This window comes from Sebastes fasciatus, chromosome 13, assembly GCF_043250625.1.
Source record: "Sebastes fasciatus isolate fSebFas1 chromosome 13, fSebFas1.pri, whole genome shotgun sequence".
Taxonomy (NCBI): Eukaryota; Metazoa; Chordata; class Actinopteri; order Perciformes; family Sebastidae; genus Sebastes; species Sebastes fasciatus.
In genome coordinates, this window is record NC_133807.1 from 5,450,945 (window position 1) to 5,471,340 (window position 20,396).

Sequence of the window (20,396 nt, forward strand, 5' to 3'; positions counted from 1 at the left end):
ATATATATATATATATACATATATATATATGTATATATATATATATATTCAGCATCCATATATATATATATATATATATATATATATGTATATATATATATATTCAGCATCCATATATATATATACATATATATATATATGTATATATATATATATATTCAGCATCCATATATATATATATATATATATTTATATATATATATATATATTCCGCCATTGCAACTCCTAATCCGTATAAATCGAGAATATGTAGTTTCAGGCGCGTCTTTCTGATTCCTCCCCTCGGCTGCATTCGGCTATAATCGGCTCCCCTCGTCTACTGTCGAGACCGAGACAAGCCACAGCAGTCCGCTTTTGCGTGACAACGTGGCGGTTAACAGCCAATAAGAAATCATCCAACAGTATTTCACTATGATTTCACTACTGTATCTTACTTCCTATTGGTTAGAAACCTCCTCAGGGCGCTGGTGATTGGCTGCATGAGCTACAAGTCCCGCCTCCTCGACATATTTAAAGGTACAGGAGTGCCAACGCGGACTATCTGCTGTTCAAGCTGCTGAAGGGAGATGTCGCGAGAAGCTGCCAACAAACTAGTGAGTTATTCTTGCCTCAAAAACGTTATTAGAAGACTAACAGTATTAGTCTGTGTGATTTCAAGCTTTTAGCATAGCATCTTTAGCACATAGCTATATAGCCTCAGTTGATAAACTTCCAGCAACATGAAGGAAAAACTGTGTTTAATGATGGGTTCATGTGTTCTGCAGGGTTAACTATCAAATGAGACACTACATGCTCATTCTTATCAATTTACAAGTCATTTTATGAATTGTTATCAATTTGAATGTTAATGAGAGAAAAAGTTTGTGGGTTTTAGCTCAGTTTTTAACTCTATGATGAAACATCCCTGTAAGTTACAGTGATTTGGTGACTTGATTCTGTGGATACAAGATGTTCTGTCTGTCGACCACAGAGAGTCACACAGTCACTGGGATGATTGATGTCTGACTCTCACTGTAAATCCAGGGAAGTGTTCTTGTTCCTGTACTATTTTAAATCTAGGATTAAAGAGCACATATGTTTTTGTTTTAATATGCTGATGACATGGTCCTAGTTGGACATATGACAAAAGGCATATATATATATATATGGATTGGTGCAAAATAAGCACATTTGAGATTAATATGGGTAATACTAAAGAAATGATCATATTTCTGCCAGCCAGGATTTCATAACAGGGCTTGTTGCACTTTGAAGTTGTTGCAATATGTTGGCACAGTTCTGGCTGCTGTCTGTGTCAATGAAAATACCTTTCAACTTTTTTTAGAGAAATGCACAAACCATTTCATTTCCTCAGCAGCTTCAGAGTGAGTCAGCCAGTTTTAGAGTACCTGAACTGCAGGCTCAGGAATAAGCTGGTTTGAATATTTGGCCTGGCCAGCAGAAGAATTGGTGAACCCCAGATGAATGTGAGAGACCTGTATACTATCAGGAGACAGATGTGGGCCTTTTACTCCCTCAGTTTGAGACTCTGACCTTTGGGAGGCGCTGTAGTCGTCAGCATTTCACTCAGCGTTGTAAATGGAAAACAGAGCTGTGAATCCACAATATTTTATTTTATGTCATCATCGTTTTTTTGTTTTTATTTTGTTGTATGTTTTTTTGTTTCTTCACACACACACTCATCAGAATTTTTGTCTCCACCCCACCCCCACCAGTCAATCATGATGCTGCTGAAGTCACTAGCATCCCTCTGCGTCCTGGCTGCTGCTGCCTTTGCCGTCCCCGCTAAGGAGAAGCGCGTCCATCACCAAGCCGATCTGAGCGACCATGCCCACGACGATGGTGACGGCTTCAAGTACGACCACGAGGCCTTCCTGGGCAAGGAGGAGGCCAAGACCTTTGACCAGCTGACCCCCGAGGAGAGCAAAGACAAATTGGCGTAGGTTTAACTAACCTCCGGCATGCATAATCTTTCTAAACTGTCCGCCGCTGCCACAAACTGTCTCGGCAACAGTCGTAAGATTCAAGGTTCATTTATTGTCAAAGGGAATTTCAGTAGCAGCCATGCCGAGAGCTTTTTGAATTCTCTAAATGCTGAGGAAAGGTGCTTCAATGCTTCCTTCATTATGTCCTTTAGCATAGGATACACTGGAGCATCCCTTACCAAAGGAAACGAGAGAATAACATCCCACAATTCCTTGCGGCCGCAGCATTTAAAGCGACGCACCATTTGGCCGTTCATAATAACAAACGATATGCTTATTTCATACAGTAATATAGGGTTCCATATTTTTTCACTTTTTCAAAAAGTGTGAATCAGTGCAACCACGAGAGGTCATATATGAGCACCAAAAATATTAGGCTGGTGAGTCCAGCAGTAGAAGGAATGTAAACCGCAGCTATAAAAAAATGGTGCTTCTAACACAGGTTTGTATTTAGGTGTGTTTATTTGTAATATGTGGTGTGTGTGTGTAGATCAGAAGTTGGGGTTCTATTTCCAAAAGCATGAGGGAGCAGATGATTGCTGTCTCCCTTATCCATAACCCTGAGCCCATCTCTCCCCACAGGAAGATTGTGGACCGCATCGATACCGACAAGGACGGCTACATCAACCATCTAGAGCTGCACTATTGGATCAAACACAGGCAAAGGAGGTACATCGAGGAGAACGTGAACAAACACTGGAAGGACTACGACCAGAACCGAGACGGAAAGATAGGCTGGGAAGAGTACAAAAACACCACCTACGGCTACTATCTGGGTAATTCTGTGTGTGAAAGATGTACCTCCTTGCTAACTTGTCTAACTCTTTCTTCTCCTTTTCTCCTTCTTTATTTCGTCCTTTACCACCTCATTTTCTTTTCTACCTCCTTCTTTGTGATCTGGAAACTGAGAACTGTCTAAGGAAACACAAACAGCTCCTGTTATTAGGCCACATTTTTAAAGCTACGCACATTATTGAACGGACGACGTGAACCGGCTCTACTCATCCAGTGTTCTCAAATGCAAAATATCCAAAGTAATGAGAAACACCAGCCGTAGCTGACAAATGACAAAAATATACTTTCTACCAATTGCCCTACTACAAGTATTGTGTATCCATCTTTCCCTTTTGTAAATCACTTATTCTGATGAGGAGCCACTGTATCGAGGCCCCGCCCACACACCCGCCCGAGCCAATCACGAGCCGAGCACGGCCACAGCGTATTAGCGTGAGAGCCACCTAGCTGCTACGTTAGCACCACTGTAGCTGTTTGGCTATAAAGACACACAACAACTCACCGTAATATCACTATAACTACATTTATGATCAAACTGACACATGTTCTATTACAGACTGGTGACGGTTATGGAAAGTTACATCTCCTCTCTCGTACAATTCAGAGCCTCCGGCTGTGTGACTACTTCACTCAGAGCAGCTGTCAATCACAGCTACTAATCATGACACCACACCCCCTTTTTTATAGTATCAAATAGCTAACTAAAACAAAAACAGATCAGAAAAATCAACACTTGAACAAACATCAGCGTGATAAGAACTACCTAAAATAACAGAAACCATCTTTGGGAGAATTTTATTTGACGTGTAATTTGACTTTTTAGTTTGACTCATGTTCCATCCGCTAACATGGAGGGGGCGGGCTTTATGACCTATACTGCAGCCAGCCACCAGGGGGCGATCCAGATGTTTTGGCTTCATTTTTAGGGAGCTGTCATGAACTTTTAGGCTCAGCTGGAAAAAAAAGTCAGCAAAACAGTGTCACCTCAGGTTCCATTTATTAGCTCGTCTGGAGCTTTGAATTATTGTTCATTATCTTCACAGCAGATGGATTTGTCATTTCTGAGCACTTTAATAATGACTTCTACACAGATATAGTCCGTTTTAGGAATATCTGTTTTGACAGAAACACTGTCTACCCGTACATGGAACACCAGAATGCTGAAAATCAAAGCTTTTCTTTCCAGATGATGAGTTTCATGACGTCGACGACAAGGCCACCTATAAATCCTTGCTCACTCGGGACGAAAGGCGCTTCAGGACAGCTGACCGAGACGGCGACGGTATTGCCACACGCGAGGAGTTCACTGCCTTCCTTCACCCGGAGGAGTTTGATTACATGAGAGGCGTGGCAGTGCAGGTAGAATCTACTCTCTAACCGCCAGGGACTTTGATGATAAGATGATGAAGTATTTTTTACCATGCTAGCGATGTGTGGCTCCGTGGATGGCAATGTCAGTGGTGAGATATGGTTAATGCTTTACGAGCATAAATACACATTTGCAGCCACTATGTATCTGTTTGCATGGATATTGTTTCCCCTAACCCTAACCCCCTCGGGAGGCTCCGTACCATGGCTCTACTTTGATACTGTTTATATAACAGGCACATATTATTGCCCCCTCCTCCTCGTAGAGAGCTCTTAATGTTCAGAAACATTTGAAAAAAAAACTGATTTGATCAATACTTTAAGTAACAGGACCACGATGAGAACTAAATCATTTTACTCATTTAGGAAACGGTGGAAGACATTGATAAGGACGGCGATGGCAGGATCAATTTAGCGGAATACATCGGTAGGTGACTCCCGTTTTCTCTTAGACCAACCACCCCCTCCACTCCCAACCCGGAGGCCCTAAATGTGTGTGTGTGTGTGTGTGTGTGTGTACTGCTGCTGCTCCACAGGTGACATGTACTCACCAGAGAATGGGGAGAGCGAGCCGGAATGGGTCCTGACAGAGAGGAAACAGTTCTACGAGTTCAGAGATACCAACAAGGTAAAAGCTACAGTGTAGCTGCAGTCACCAGCTATTGTATATTTTACTCAAGTACAAGCAGCAATATGAAAAATGTAAAAAATACTCAAGATTTGACTTAACAGGGAACTGCGCCCATATTCCTATGGTCTAAGACAGTCCAAAAAATATTAGTAAACATGAATAACTCTCCCCCAAATCCAAAAACTAGAGTGCTAAAACTCAAACTTGTGATGTCATAGGGTATAAATAGGCGATGAATAGGGAGAGATGTTCTGGACCACGCTGAGGGCAGCCAGGGGAATGTATAGGGACATTTTCTGTTTCACTACTGAGAACACTACGATAGACTAAAGCTCATTTGGGTATAAAAAAGAAAACAAACATTTTGTGGGTTCATAAAATCAGCCTCCCATTCATCGTCTATGGAGCAGCTCCAGAGTTGTTGAGAGACTTAGGCCTACTTCTCTCTCTTTGAGAGCTCATATTCACAAATATTGATTGCACTTCCCTAGGCCGTAGAAATAACATATTGGAATTCATAATTTAGGTGGTGTTCCCCTTTTTAAGTAAATGAACAAAAACATTATCAGCAAAATGTATGTAAAGTATCAAATGTCAAAGTACTCGTTGGGCATAATGGTTCCCTTCAGAGTGAACACACAAGGATCATTTTAATGCTGGTGGAGGTGGAGCTCATTTGAAGTACTTTATACATGTCGAAGTGTCCTTGGGCAAGACAGGTTGGCACCTTGCGTGGCAGCCTCTGCCATCAGTGTCTGAATGTGTGTCTGAAAAGTGACAAGTACATCCTGCTGATGTAATGTCATGTTCCTATGATGCCAATAAAGGCTGGTCTGGTTATTAGCTAATATTAAAGATAATATTAATAAATGATCAATATATATGAATAATAACGGGGCACCAAATAACGTTGATGCAGTAGCTCAAAAAGGCATTATTAATATAAATAATGATAATAATATGTATTATTATTATATTATTATCTATGTTAAATAATATGATTTAATTAAACCACCTCAGAGCACCACCCTTCTTATCAAAGGGAAAATGATAGTAGTGTCATAAAGTATACTAAACTATCAATTTGGAACTCTGATTAATCATTACATTAATATATCAATAGCTAGTAAAGGTTGAAGGATTTCGTAGTTGTTGTCATAGCAGAGGTTGGCAGTATTCACTTTTGTACAACATCAAACAGACCAGCATGATAATAAAGGTTTAAAACACAAAATGAATCTAATGTGTCTTCAGCCTCCATGGGACAACAGCAGAATAACTCTTCATGGTGTGTTTAAGTGCTACAACCGGCGAAACTGATGCTCTGTGAACAATGACGCCTTTCACTTTCAGTTGATTGTTGCTTAGCGTTACCATTCTTCTGCTTTCATGTGTTGACCGGATTTTTTTTTTTTAGATGTGTGCGTGCCTCCACTGTGCCTGTTCTTACAGTGAACTCCTCAGTAAAGCAGTTGTGTGTTGTACAGGATGGCTACATGGATGCTGAAGAGGTGGCCAACTGGGTTCTGCCGGGAGAGGTTGACCATGCTGACAATGAAGCCAAGCACTTGATCCATGAGACAGACGCCGACAAGGTACACCGGCCGCCGCTTAAACCCTCTGTCATACGCAGTACATTGGGCCTTTCTTTGACACACCGTAGACACCGACCCACACTTCCATATGGATCATTTTCCAATATCAGAACAGCTTAGGTTGATTTTTACTGCCCTCCCTCCAAGATAAAAATTTAAATATTTTTCAAGTCAAGAAAGTATCAGTTCGTCGTAGTATCATTTAGTTTTGTGTGAAACCGCTCAGTGAACTACATCTCTCATCTCGCACAATATACGTCACCAACACTAGCTAGCTAACTTAGCTATGTTCCACGCACACATGAAACGTTATCTGACCTGATGTGTTTTATCCAGCGACTCCTGGTCTTTTTATCAGCCGGGAAGAGAAAGAAGGATCAGACCCTTTGCTGGTGTGAGTTCATCCCAGTAGGAAACACACAGGCATTGTAGCTTCAGAGAGAGAGAGAGACACGTCACTAGGACACTTTTGTCTGTTTCGTCTTTCTAAGGACGTATTTTCACGGTCTGATACTTCAACAGTTTTACAACAAACTGCGACTTTCTTGACTTGACTATCTTTTAAATTGACAAAATCAGATGTGTGATTCATGGCGCAATTCAAACGGGATTAAAAAAAATATATTTGTCTCTCTCTTTTGACTACCGTTCATATTTCTTTCCGAAATAAGCTCTCATCCTGGTCTACCGGAAGGGGCGGGACTTCGCCTCTATATGTTACATTTGTTGTTTGCTGTTTGTAACCACACGGCTCCACACTCCAAGAGAGAAAGCAGCAATGGTGAGCGAGCTATAGAGTGAATGAAGAGAGGGAGCGGCGTTAGTGAGAACAAAGCAGTGAGTCAGAGAACTAAAACGTTATTTACTGATTGTTTCACGCCGGTTACGTTCCAAGGCACAAATAAATCACATCCACACCTCTTCGCAAAAGAAATTGCTGCATATTATACCTTTTTAAGTATATCAACATAAAGGATACGGCTGGTTATATTCTATATTTTTCTTATTGTCAGCATTTTCTAAATGGTCATTTAGAAAACCAGAAGTGGCCATATTTCAACACCCGTTGGGCCAATTTTGATGACGTTTCATTCAATTTAGAAGTTTTCGAGGACGCTGAATCGATTGGATTGGTCAGATAACTTACGTATTTAAAATAATTGCAATAACTTCAACTCAAATAACTTCAACTTGGTTATAAATTGTAGGATATTTATGAACACAATTAACCAAATGATGCACAACATCTACAGATCATTATACTGCACGGCAATGTAATTAATGTCATAAATAATAAAAGTAGGACAGGTACAACATGTAGAGAGGTACAGTAGGTCAAAAGATAGTCCATCACCTCTATGTGCTGTCAAACATATGAGTTAACATGGTGCAAACAATTGGGTAATTGTGGGTTAATTCATGTGAGTTAATTAATAACAAGCTTCTGTCTGTCTGTCTGTCTGTGTGTCTTTCTGTGTATCCTCTCCTTCTCTTTCTTTCAATCGTAAACCAATAAACCAACATCGGATGGAATCTGGCGATCAAACAACAGGACCAGAAAATAACCAAGAAGGAGATTCTGGCTAACTGGAACATGTTTGTGGGCAGCCAGGCGACCAATTACGGGGAAGACTTAACGAAGAGACACGACGAACTTTGATGAGCTATCACAAGCTCACTTGGAGAATTTGGTTACTGTGGTTTTTGGGGTGGGGGGTGTGGGCGGTGTGTGGGGGGAGGGGGTGGGGGTGGGGGTGGGGGTGGTTCTCAGTAAAGTAAGGTTTCTGACTGGGTTACAAGGATATAATCATGTACCTTTTGGTCACACATGCACATACACACATACACACAATCCACTCTGATTCCGCATGCACTCACATACTGTGTATGTGAATACAGATGATACTGTTCTCTCTTTTGCTTTATTCACACATCCACGTGATTGTTTTAAACTGAGATGCATATCCTCAAAGATAACATATTCCTTTTTGTCCAGTGAAAAACTGTGTGTCTTCAAAAATTACAAACACACAAAAAACTGTGGATAACGTCCAACATGCACTGGCGTCCGACTGAAACGATGCCTTTTTCTATGAGCCTGAGAGGTTTGAAAGTGGTCTCAACACATGGAGGGAGATGCGATTGTTGTGGTATAATAAAGACCAGCAAACGTTGGGGATACAGAGTTTTTAATCTGAGACAGACATGGTTATGTTTACCAGTGAACATTTGCCAACATTTGCTGTCAAAAAGTGTATGAAATGCACGGTTGGAAGAGAGGTGAGTTGTTGACTGAAGGGCTGTGTTACTGACTTTTTGGGGGTTTTACTATTAAAGTCTTTTTTTTTTTCTACAAACGTAGTTTATTTTTTATTTTGCACGAATCACTGTCGAAACTTCACTTACATTACTGTATTATATGATTGTAATTCTGATAATAGCGCAGCTCTCTTCATATATAGGAAGTGGTTTGCTGGTTTCTGCCTCCAATAAGACATTACATTTAGTTTGAAGGTGTTGGTGTTAAACTTGCTAAAGCTGACGTAGGGCTATTAAACAACTTTGAGCAGAATCCCATTGGGATGATAAGATCATTAGTTTTTGTTTTGCAAAATCTCATGTAATGCGTTTATTGCTTTGAACATCAGCTCGATAAGTTTGCGTACATTTTCCATATAATGATATTTATCGATATTGGAAACTACTGCTGCATAAAATGAATGAGCTGAGCAGGTTGTCTGTGTTCCAGCCAACAACTACTGATTTCTTTACCAAAACACATCAAATTTTCACTTCAGCCTCAAGATCCACCACTGTCTAGTGAAATAAACATTCTCCTTTAACATACATATATTCTCCTTTCACATACATATATACTTTACCTTTCAACACATACATATATTTTCACTCTCACATACACATATTTACACTTACACACATGTATTCTTTACTCTCACCAGTGGTGGCTGGTGACTCAAAAAATTGGGACAGCCTGTCACTGAAAAACTAAATTTAATGCACACATACTTATATTCTTCTCACACATACATATATTCTTCTCACACATACATATATTCTTCTCACACATACATATATTCTTCTCACACATACATATATTCTTGTGCGAGTGAAAATATATGTACGTGAAAGGCGAATGCATGTGTGTGTGCGTGCAAGAATGAATTATGTCTTGTACGGCCCCCTCAGGCTCACAACAGTCTGCCTAAGAGCCTGGGGACATATACTTTAGATGAAATCTTCCAGTATAGACTAGGTCTTTACTTCTGTTAAAAAAATATATTGGTAATACAATTAACAATATATTAGGGCTGTTAATCGATTAAATATTTAATTGCGATTAGTTGCATGATTGTCCATAGTTAAACACGATTAATTGCAAATTAATAGCACATTTTTTATCTGGTCAAAATGTACCGTAGGAAGATTTGTCAAGTATTTAATACTCCCATCAACATGGAAATCAATTAACAACTCAACAAAATGACAAATATTGTCCAGAAACCTTCTCAGGTACTGCATTTTGCATAATAAATATGCTCAAATCATAACATGGCAAACTGCAGCCCAACAGGTAACAACAGCTGTCAGTGTGTCAGTGTGCTGACTTGACTATGACTTACCCCAAACTGCATGTGATTATCATAAAGTGGGCATGTCTGTAAAGGGGAGACTCGTGGGTACCCATAGAACCCATTTACATTCACATATCTGGAGGTCAGAGGTCAAGGGATCCCTTTGGAAATGGCCACGACAATTTTTCCTCAACAAAATTCTTTGTAAGTTTGGAGCGCTATTAAACTTTATAGCTTAAGTTAAATAACACTCCAAACTTACACAAATTTGGACATGGTACCAACGGATTCATTAGGTTTTCTAGTTTCATATGATACCAGTATCTTCACTCTAGCTTTAAAACTGAGCCCGCTACAACCTAAAAATCACAGGTTCTGTTAATGCGTTAAAGATATTAGTGGTGAATTATCGCGTTAACTTTGACAGCCCTACAATACAGCCTTCCGTAATCTCAATGTTCCATTCTTGTGTCCCTGAGAGGACATTGTACATAATGTGTGGTTCCTGGAGGTTACTCTGCTAATACACCTGCTTAGATTGTCTGGAGTTACAGTTATTTATTGAAAAAGTGCAGGATCAAAAGATGGTATTAAAAATATGATGGTGATACAGTCATGACGTCTTTCAGTGATTGGTTAGAAAGGGAACTGATGGTTGACATCGTAGATTCCGAGGCTTGACTCCAGGTAATAATATTACCTATAATAGTGTAGAGACAGTGGGAAGAAATAATAGCAGACTTTAATAACTACAGACCATACTGCGATGGGATCACATCAGTCGCAACACCAAATTGGGCAAGGGGCTGATCAAGCGTCCTGTGTGACCGGGCCGTAAGCCAACAAAAACACGATTCTTAATTTCAGGTGATTTATACACTAATGAAGACATAGTTAAGAATATAATATTCCATTTTTGCAAATAGATCCCCTTAAATCCTACACACTGGACCTTTAAGGTCCCATATCGTGCTCATTTTCAGGTTCATACGTTTATTTTGTGTTTCTACTAGAACATGTTTACATGCTGTAATGTTAAAAAAATATATATATTTTCCTCGTACTGTCGGCCTGAATATGCCTGTATTTACCCTCTGTCTGAAACGCTCCATTTTGCGTTGCTAGGCAACAGCTCGGGTCCATGTGTACTTCCTGTCAGCTGATGACATTCACATGCACTGCAACCAGGAATAAACTGGGACACATTTAGAAAGTTTGCGTTTAAAATTGTGTAAAGGGTCTAAATATTGTATATTCGTGACATCACGAATGGACAGAAATCCTGACGGCTTGTTTCAAATGCAGTTTCTGAATACGAGCTGTGTGTATTTCTCTGTGGATTCAGTGTTTCGATACTTTCACTGTATTTATATATCACTTGAGCCTGCTCTATAATAAAAAAACATGAAAATCTCACTTTTTTTATAATATGGGACCTTTAAAGAACATACTTGACTGTTCCTCAGCCTTCACACTCTTCAGTTTGCGGTGGTGAAATAATAAATGTGGCTGGACTGCAGCAAAGCGGGGCCAGCCCTGTAAACTTGAGAGTCTGTCTCTGACTGAGTAATGAAGTCATGTACACCATCATGAACGGTCCTCCATTACATCCTCTGGAGCACATTGACCATACACGGTCCAGACACAATAATACGCATCCATGTCTTGTTTCTCTATCCTCTAGCCTCTCGGGGCTTTTGTCACCCTTCAATGACATGTAGAATAAAACCCATAATTCCATATTTCTATCTTTCCCTGTCCTCTGCTTGTCAGGATGGCCGTCTGACACTTTCTGAGATGCTTGACAAGATGGACTTCATCAAGATCAGCACCATCACCGACTACGGAGGCATGCCGGTGGACGATCACGATGAACTGTGAAATGTGTACCACCACAGCACAGGAGGTTTTTTTCATGGTGTTTTGCAAATATATCTAGCTTATGATGAACGTGAGGACATCCCCCCTCTTGCAGAGCAGTCAAGTATGAACTGGCCAATAACAGCAGCTCAGATTCAAGAAGAGGACTTCCACAGCACATGTTCAGAAATGCACTGCGACTGGATACTGAATTTTACCTCTGAAACTACACATACAATAAAAAAAACAGCTCTCCATTGCTTTCCATATGTTTCAGGAGGTTTAATGAAAATGACTTGAAACTCTCTTGAAGTGATCCTCAACAGCTGACATCGCGTCTATTAGCTTTGTCAAAATAATGTGATTTCATTGTGTCGAGTGCAGTCAAAGCTGTAGAATGATTCAAAAGTCAAAGTCAAAAAAACATCAAGACAAACAAACCATGGCTAATATGCAGTTTAATGATTGAAACAGGAAGTAATCACCGGTATTTGATTCTACACTTAAGTACAGCTTTATATGTCAAGTTTGCAACCCGACAGAGGGGACAGGTGGAATAGTGAAGATAAGTGTAGTGAAGGCAAAATCTACTTTATAAAAAGCTTAAATGTAACTCAGGAGAGAATTTATTCCACTGTCTATGTAAGAAAAAAAAAGCCAGTTACCTACAGGAACAAGAAAAATATGGAAGCAAACAACAACGGGCATTAAAATAGGTGAACGATGTCGCCACGCTGGGAGAAGAGAGTCCGTCCTCTGTCTCACACTTGCATCACTGGACGAGCCTCTTTGGCACTGAGGTCGACCCCGGAGGCAGCGAAGCCGGTTCCACCCTATCAGAACACACGACAGTCCATCAGCAACACTCTAACACTATGTGACAGACATAAACGCTACAGGCGACAGCACGCCTTGGCAAACTGGTGAGATGCGCCTGTAGAGAGCGACTGTGTGCTTGCAACCGGGTGATCAAATGTGATTAACGACTAAGTGTGGTCTCTTTCTTTCTCTGTCTCTCTCTCAAAGACTGTAGCCTGCATGAATCTATCACGACATGAGATATGAATCCCCCCCTGTTCCCTCTCACATACTCCATTACTCTCTCACAGTTAACTCTCTCACAGTTAACAACAGCTAACTAGCTAGCTAGCTTGCCCATCTACCGGCATCAAAACAGGAAGGAAGTGGTAAAGTAGTGAAACCTGCCTCTTGCTTGATTTCAAGTTTGAAATTGATGAGCGGTGCTGAAAAGTTGAGAATATTTTAACTTTTATGCACGTCTAAAAAACACTACGACACGAGCGCACGGCAGGCATAGGAAAACATAAACAGTGGTTTTGCAGGCGCTGCGTTTCTAGCAACGCGTCTCAGTGTGATCGGGACCTTATGGTGTGTTCACACCAAGAGCGGAGTGAACTTTTCAAGCAAATTCACGCCGGGCGACACTTATTCGTGCCATTCGCGGGAGTTGAAATATTTCAACTCGAGCAAGAAATTCACGTGACATCCAGAGCTAAGATTGTGCCTCTGGGTGACAACAGACAGCTACAATATTTACAGAGTTTGGTCCGGTCTCTCTGTACAGAGACCGGACCAAACTGTGTATAAATGTATGTGTATAAACCACAGATCTATGGTAGAAACAACAACGTCACTGCCGTATTTATGCCTAGATGACGTTATCTTGAGTGTTGACGGAGCAGCTGCATAGACTGGCACTGATCCATCCAAACTCCATTCAAAAAACAAGCATTTTAAAAGTTGTTTGCTTGTCGTCTTGGTAACAGACCTGACAAAAGCATGAATTCAGACTTTTTATAAAGCAACATCATTATGTAGTTATTTCGGCGTTCTTTTGATCCGTTTATTGCAATTAAATCACAGCACAATCTGTTAATTTTGGGTTCATACCGCAGTAGCGACGTGTGGCTTGCTAGATACAGTTAGTGCAATGGCGCTGTGTGTGAATACAGCTCGCCGCCGGGTGGCGTTATGAACGCAGACACGACGGCGTTTGGTTTTCTGACATATCTGGAACTTCAACAACATGGGAACAGTGGTTACTTCTTCCATGGTTGGAAATGGCGGTTGTTGGCATCTATGGAGAAAGGCTCCTTCTCCCCTCCGGCGTGAATGAACACAAACGATACCGGCGGTCCAACTCACGCGAGTAAGGCGAGGCAAAAACAATCTGCTTCGCTCTTGGTGTGAACACAGCGTTAGAATCATGTCAGGTCTCCTTAACCCCACAGACTATTAAATCCAGTGTACAAGAAACGATTTTTGGAATTCATGGAACAACTGATTCCCCCCCCACCACCACCTCTACACAGAAGTACACACGTACCCTCTGCAGTGGTACGATGTCTCTGTCGGACAGTTTGTCTCCAGTCACGGGATCCAGCATGTCCTTCCTGATCAACTTCTCCACACACTCCTGAGTCACCACAGTCCCCCTGAACACGGGACAGAGAGAGGGTCAGTTATCCTGCCAGAGAACACTTAAACATCTGGATGTCAAGGCGGAGGTACGTCGACACTCACGAGGTTCGCAGGACAGCGCAGGGAACACTGTTGCCTAGGATGTCTCGGGTTACTGCACATACATACCTGTCCTGAAGAGACAAGAGGACAGGATTATACCACACTACCTTTCAATTAGAGATATCCACAATTGCAACAGAACTCTTACTAGGATGAACTCCCATTTCAGATATCTACAATATAATTGTTACTAGTCATAGTTTTAATTTCAGATTTCCAAAGTTAAAAAAGCATTCCTGATTGAAGAGCGACACATTTTCTTCATCCAAAGGGGGGAATGACAGAAAAAGTCTGAGAACCACTGGGTTAAGTTATTAATGGTGATTTGTTTGCTCACAGCTACCAAAGCCTGGGTGCCACGAGATAAGATGTGAGCTGTTAACACTGAGCACTGTGTGTGTGTGTGACGTAAACTGACCTGGCGGGTGAGCAGGGCCACTCGGTCCAGGCTCGGGTCCAGTGGGGTGAAGCGCACTGGGATAAGCTCGTTCATCTTAATGGATCGTCCCGACATTGGACACAACACAGCCTTACTCTGACAGACGTTATTAGGGATGGAGAGAAAAAGGGGGGTGATTAAAAAAAGTGACATCTGCACATTTCACATGACACGACTTCAGTCTAGCAGTGAAAAGTTGGGATTGCTCAGTGACGGCCAAAGACAGGTTTCCAGGGTCAGCCTGCCTTCTGCCTTTAAAATAGTGTCGACATTAAACACACAACAGATACACAAAATAAACAGACAGAGAATGTCATGACATTTAAAGCCAACAGGTGAACCTGGTGACAACTCCAACAACACACGCGGTTTAAAGCCCCACTAGAGACAACAAGGCGCATAACACCTGCTAGACAACAATTTTTCACTGTGTTAGGTTCATTTTTCACTGCTCTGCTGTATTTCCTAATACATATTAAAAAAAAAAGAAGCTGTGCTTAATGCTGCTAAGAAAAGGTCTGGGGTTGAGGGAATTTTTCCTGGTAATCTAACATGTAATAGTAGAGAAATCTTGGTTTAAATCAAAGTTTTTGACAGATAGAAGGACGGACAAAAGGTCTTTTCATACATGGAACACCTAGCTTGATCTGTTTGTTAAGATTAAGGCTTTCTGTCATTCAGACAGAGGTAGGTCACATTTACAGTAAAAGTCACAATGCTTAATTAATAAACTTCATTCATCACTGAAGCCTTGACCAGTGACTATCGTCGCCTTGAGTGCGAGGGGCAACGCGTCATTTTAAAACATTTAAATTTTATTAGAGAGCTAATCGTGCTGCCTGTTTTATAATATCCAACAGTGCGCAAGCATCGGATGACAGCTGTATGTGAAGCGTTTGCGCGAATGAAAATGTTAAATACAGGTCAAATTATTACGGTGGTTGTAGGAGGGTTTTTAAATCTGTTTTCTCACAATCGCACCACGAAGGGAAAAATAGTTTATAGACCGATGTGATCTGAGAAGAATCTCCTCAACAACTTCAAATTGGCTCTTTCACACCAATTCATTAACTATTTTTATTTTCTTTGTTTATAAAAGATTTGAGATAATAGAGTTAGAGTGATCTTAGAAGGTGGTAACGTTACAAGACGAGCATTTCTCTTTCCCTCTCCCTCTCTCTCCGCATGTTTCACTTTGAGCTGCTGCAGTCTGACAGCATTCAGTTCAGACTGTCGCGTTGAAAGTGACACAGAACTGGTTCAGGTTCAACCTCGTAGGATTACCGCTGTGATTTAACGTAAAAGTGTCCAGGGTGCTTATTCAGACATGAGACCAACATGTGACTTGGATTAACGTAAAAAAGGGAGAATGTCTGAAAACTTTCTGACGGAAGAACATCAACAACCTGCCGCTAAAGAGACATAAGGTCAGTTCAGTTACAGTATTTTCTATGAATTCAATCTCTTTTTGTAAACATTGAAAGACATGTTTTTGTTGCTGGCCATGAATCAGCATACAGCAAGCAGGCGAACACACTCACTGGTTTCTTGATCAGGGTGGGCTTGTTCTCTGGTGTCAGACAGGGAACCCAGAAACTGGGCAGGTTCGTGATGGAGGAGACAATTGAACTAGAAGCGGAGGATTCTGCTGAGCTGCTGTCTGTCCTGCTGTCTGTCCTGCTGTCTGTCCTGCTGTCTGTCCTGCCCTTCTCACTTCCTTTGGTCTGCCCTGAAGGAGGAAACGGTACATCGCAAATGCATTTACTGTATTGTTCTCCTTAGGACTGGAAGCATGAGACAACTGGAATTACCGCCTCGGGGTTGTATGCCTTCGCCAACCACTCAAGTTGGCGTTTATATAAGTGTGTCCTTCTCCTTACCACAACTTGACTACGATGCACAATTCAGGTGTTCTGTGTGAGTGGAGAGTTTTTGCAACAATGACCTGAACAGTTGTTAATGTGCTTTTTTAAAATTTAGCCAGCTTAGGGCAAGCAGCATACTGAAGACAAACGCCACAGACACGTACCAGATGTGAATGGGTTGATGGGTTTGGACACGATGCTGTTCTCCCTGGTTTTAAACCTCTCCACCCGCTCTCTTTCCTCGGACTTGGACTCAAGTTGGCTGCTGCTCTTCTGCGCTTTCTTCTGCTTCTCATACGCCTAAAGAATCAGAGGAGGAAAACACAGAATAGAGCATTTCCTTTAATTCTTCTATATTTTACAGAAATAAGCAGCGAAAATTAAAGAATTTATTCGTATAAAAAAATATCATGAAGAACTTTTGTAACACAAAAACAAAAAAAATATTTTTTTTTATGCTCTATCAAAACACACTCAAATGTGCGTTTCAGGAACACGAACCATCGACACATCACCAATACAGACTCCCTGGTGGAAGTTTACTGTGGCGAGTGTCCCACAGTGGACACAGGTCACTACTAAAACAACCCGCAACAATAGAGTCGTTAGACGGTGTAGTATGGACGTAGTCTGAGACAGATGTGCAGGGCTTACCTTCATCTTTTTGGCAGTTTCTGTCTTCTGGTGCAAAATGTATTCAAGAATGGCCTGTTTTTCATACAAGAATCCATCTGGACTGTAAACAGCAACAGAAACAAGACAAAACTGTTTATATATGCGGTCACATCACATGTTGGGGTTATACTGTATGTTAGTGTGTTGAGTGTGCATGTGTGTGTGTCTGTTTGTTGGAGAAAGACACATACGTCAGCACCGGATTCTGACAGGGCTGCAGGGACAGGCAGCAGCAGTCAAAGTCTTTGATCGCATCTTTGCCCAGTCGAATGCTCTGTGTCCCGTAACCAGACGCCGCTGAGCAGGAGAGACACACACATGACATGCTTACATGGTGTATTGGAAGATTATACAGGAAATGCTGTCCAAGGATGAATAAATACATTGCATGCAATTCTGCCTACAAAATAATTACAATGAGTTCTGCCTGCAGTGAAATACATTAGTGGAATGTGTACATTTCTAAGTTAATTTACTACTCATTTTTTAAATGTATGAAAATATCATGCTAATAATTTGACTCAGAAATGTAAGTTTTTGTGTGAAAAGGCTACTAAGTTGATATCAGGAGTCATTAGGACACGCAGACTGTGATTTTTTTTTTCTGTAGAGGAAAGCTAAAGTGAGAAACATTTTGGTTCTGGTGATTTTGATCACACTGACAAATCAAGCATTGAAGTGAAAATAGGAAAAGGGAGTGTTTGGCTCAACTTGCACTTGAAATGGAGAGTTTCTGCTTTGAAACATGTGAAATCCAAACATCAATCTGTCCTGGAGACACTAATGTGTAGATGTACTGCTTTGACAGTCAGCCTGTTGTCACAAGAATAGAAAGGAGCAAGTTCCACTGAGTGAAGTGAACCAGCTCCACCTGGTTCTCACCTGTGTCTTTCCTCTTCTCGTGGTAGGTGTACACAGCTCCGGCCGTGCAGTTCTTTCCGTGGCGAGTCATTATATCTCTACTTTATTAATAATCTAAAACATGTAAAGAAAGGAAAAAACAGACATGGTGTTAATGTCCACGGTTAATGTTGCTGCGAGCGTTGATGCTAACATGCTAACATGCTAACATGCTAAATGTAAATACATATAAAGACATGAACAGATTCAAGTATTCAGAAAACGCTACATTAGAAAAAGACAAAGAAAACGAGCTGTGGCTAAAGAACAACTCTTTTACGGGTTATTACCTGAGATGTTTAGGGGAGAAATGTCACTTTACGAAGCATCAAAACACTAGCTTCTTCTTCTTCGCCTTTTAACTCCTTCTTCTCCGCTTCCGCTTCTTCCTCCCCAATTCTTCTTCTTCTTCTTCTGGGTTTTTGGCAGCTGACATCCTCCGTGTTGCATTACTGCCGCCCTCTGGTTGTCTCAGTCCTCGTCAATGTCCCATTGCGTACGAATACGTAGTATACTTCAAGTTTATTTTATGAAGTATATTTCCCCGAAGTAAACTGTGAGAGAAAATACCATGTCCCTTTGTGTAGAATTTGTGTACTCAGATAAATGTGAATACCCTGGGAAAGCACAGACTGTAGCCTACTAGTTTAGATACATTACTTATCATCCACTCTGCACTCTGCTAAAACTAGCTAATCACAAGTAACTCTTTTTATGAATAGACAATGCTTTCACTCAGAAGCAGGGTGGAAGGTGTGGGCTACAAGGGGGGGAGGAAGGCTAAACCAAGATTATAAAGAATGATGTAGTGAAGTAGCTCTTGGTCTTTGTACACTGACTTGTCTGCTGTATGAACCCAAATGCATTTGCTTAATAAATGGTATTTGCTTCTTAACTGAATGACCAGAGACTGTTTATTAGATAATTTCTCTAACAATACGTTATGTAGTAAGCATATGTACTAGTAGTATACTAGTAGTGTACTACTAATTCAATACTTCTTGGGACTAAATTGGCCCACTTTTTAGTTTATGAAAGTATACTTTTAAGTGTAAGAACAGTAAAGTTTGAGTACACAACTAAGTGGTATTTTGTACTGCAACTATACTATAAACTATACTACAAGTGAACTTAGGTATACTGTTAGTTTAATAGTTGTAGCCCACTTTTTAGTTTATGAAAGTACACTTTAAAGTCAGTTTAATAGTTTTTACACTGCAAGTATACTTGTATATACTTTTTTTTTGTATATGAAAGTATACTTTGTATTCTTTTACTCATAGTACTTAGCTAATGATTTATGTATAACTTAAAGAGACTTGCTCCTTTTGCTATTTGACTTGATGTTTTGTGATGAGATCAAAAAAATAAATAAAGTTAGTTTTTCTCATATGCCTCCTTGGTGAACGGAGAACGCAAAAACATAGAACATTCTTGAATATTTGAAGTAAATTCATATCAAAACCTACGATTACAAACAGGCTACTCTATCAAAAAGTAAGCATCAGCCTAGTATACTTAGACTTTTTTGTATATTTGTAAGTATAAGCCAAATATATTTAAGTATAATTTTGTTAAGTATATCTCTAATAAGTACATAAAAACTAATCTGAAAATATACTCTCTGATTTTAAGTTTGAAAGAAGTATACTCATAGCTCACTTGAATAAACTTATTTTTAGTAAGGGCAATGTCATTAGGTGCAGAGGTGTTGATGAAAGAGATGGGTCTTTAGCTTTTTTTTTGGTACAGCCACCTAAATTGTAGATATAAGAATAAACTGTCTAGGATAAACCCCAAAAGCTCTTGACTCAACTTTTTACAGAAAGGACGAGGAAGAAAGCGAGGAGTATCCTGGCAGATAGCTCCCATCCTCTCATCAGCCAGTTTGAGCTCATGAGCTCCGGGAGGCGCTATAGAGTCCCTCTGACAACTAAAAATGTGTTTAAAAAGTCCTTCATCCCAAATGCTATCAATATTCTTAACCCAACAAAGTGACTGAGCAGATCTAAGCCACAGACACTGACATGTTTTAATGTGTAACATAACCTGTCTATGTATTTGGTTTTACTAACAGCTCATCTGATTTTTTAATGTTGTTGTTTCCTGTGTTTGGTGAGCCGAAGACAAATTTCAACCCTGGTGG

At 40.5% G+C, this 20,396-nt stretch overlaps 2 protein-coding genes across 4 annotated transcripts; one reads left to right on the forward strand and one right to left on the reverse strand.

The window, feature by feature from the left end:
- The first annotated feature begins 433 nt into the window (after nt 1-433).
- rcn3 (reticulocalbin 3, EF-hand calcium binding domain) lies at nt 434-12,085 on the forward strand. 3 transcript variants are annotated; one of them, XM_074655073.1, is made up of 8 exons: nt 434-593; nt 1,716-1,939; nt 2,568-2,761; nt 3,967-4,139; nt 4,515-4,575; nt 4,685-4,776; nt 6,267-6,374; nt 7,927-8,095. In XM_074655073.1, the coding sequence occupies exons 1-8, from the start codon at nt 567-569 to the stop codon at nt 8,032-8,034; spliced, it is 987 nt and encodes a 328-aa protein (XP_074511174.1). In that variant the 5' UTR covers nt 434-566; the 3' UTR covers nt 8,035-8,095. The 3 variants fall into 3 exon arrangements, with proteins under 3 accessions (XP_074511174.1, XP_074511175.1, XP_074511176.1); XM_074655074.1 differs by lacking the exon at nt 7,927-8,095 and adding an exon at nt 11,741-12,085 and having other exon boundaries at nt 449-593; XM_074655075.1 differs by lacking the exon at nt 7,927-8,095 and having other exon boundaries at nt 449-593; nt 6,232-6,370.
- Nucleotides 12,086-12,268: 183 nt separating this feature from the next.
- On the reverse strand, nt 12,269-18,817 carry nosip (nitric oxide synthase interacting protein). Its single transcript, XM_074655076.1, has 10 exons — nt 18,541-18,817; nt 18,233-18,325; nt 17,542-17,647; nt 17,330-17,411; nt 16,840-16,975; nt 16,352-16,539; nt 14,790-14,906; nt 14,372-14,442; nt 14,175-14,283; nt 12,269-12,660 (listed from the first exon to the last, which is right to left on the reverse strand). Exons 2-10 carry the CDS (start codon nt 18,300-18,302, stop codon nt 12,589-12,591), a joined length of 951 nt encoding a protein of 316 aa, XP_074511177.1. The 5' UTR covers nt 18,303-18,325; nt 18,541-18,817; the 3' UTR covers nt 12,269-12,588.
- Between the last annotated feature and the right edge of the window lie 1,579 nt (nt 18,818-20,396).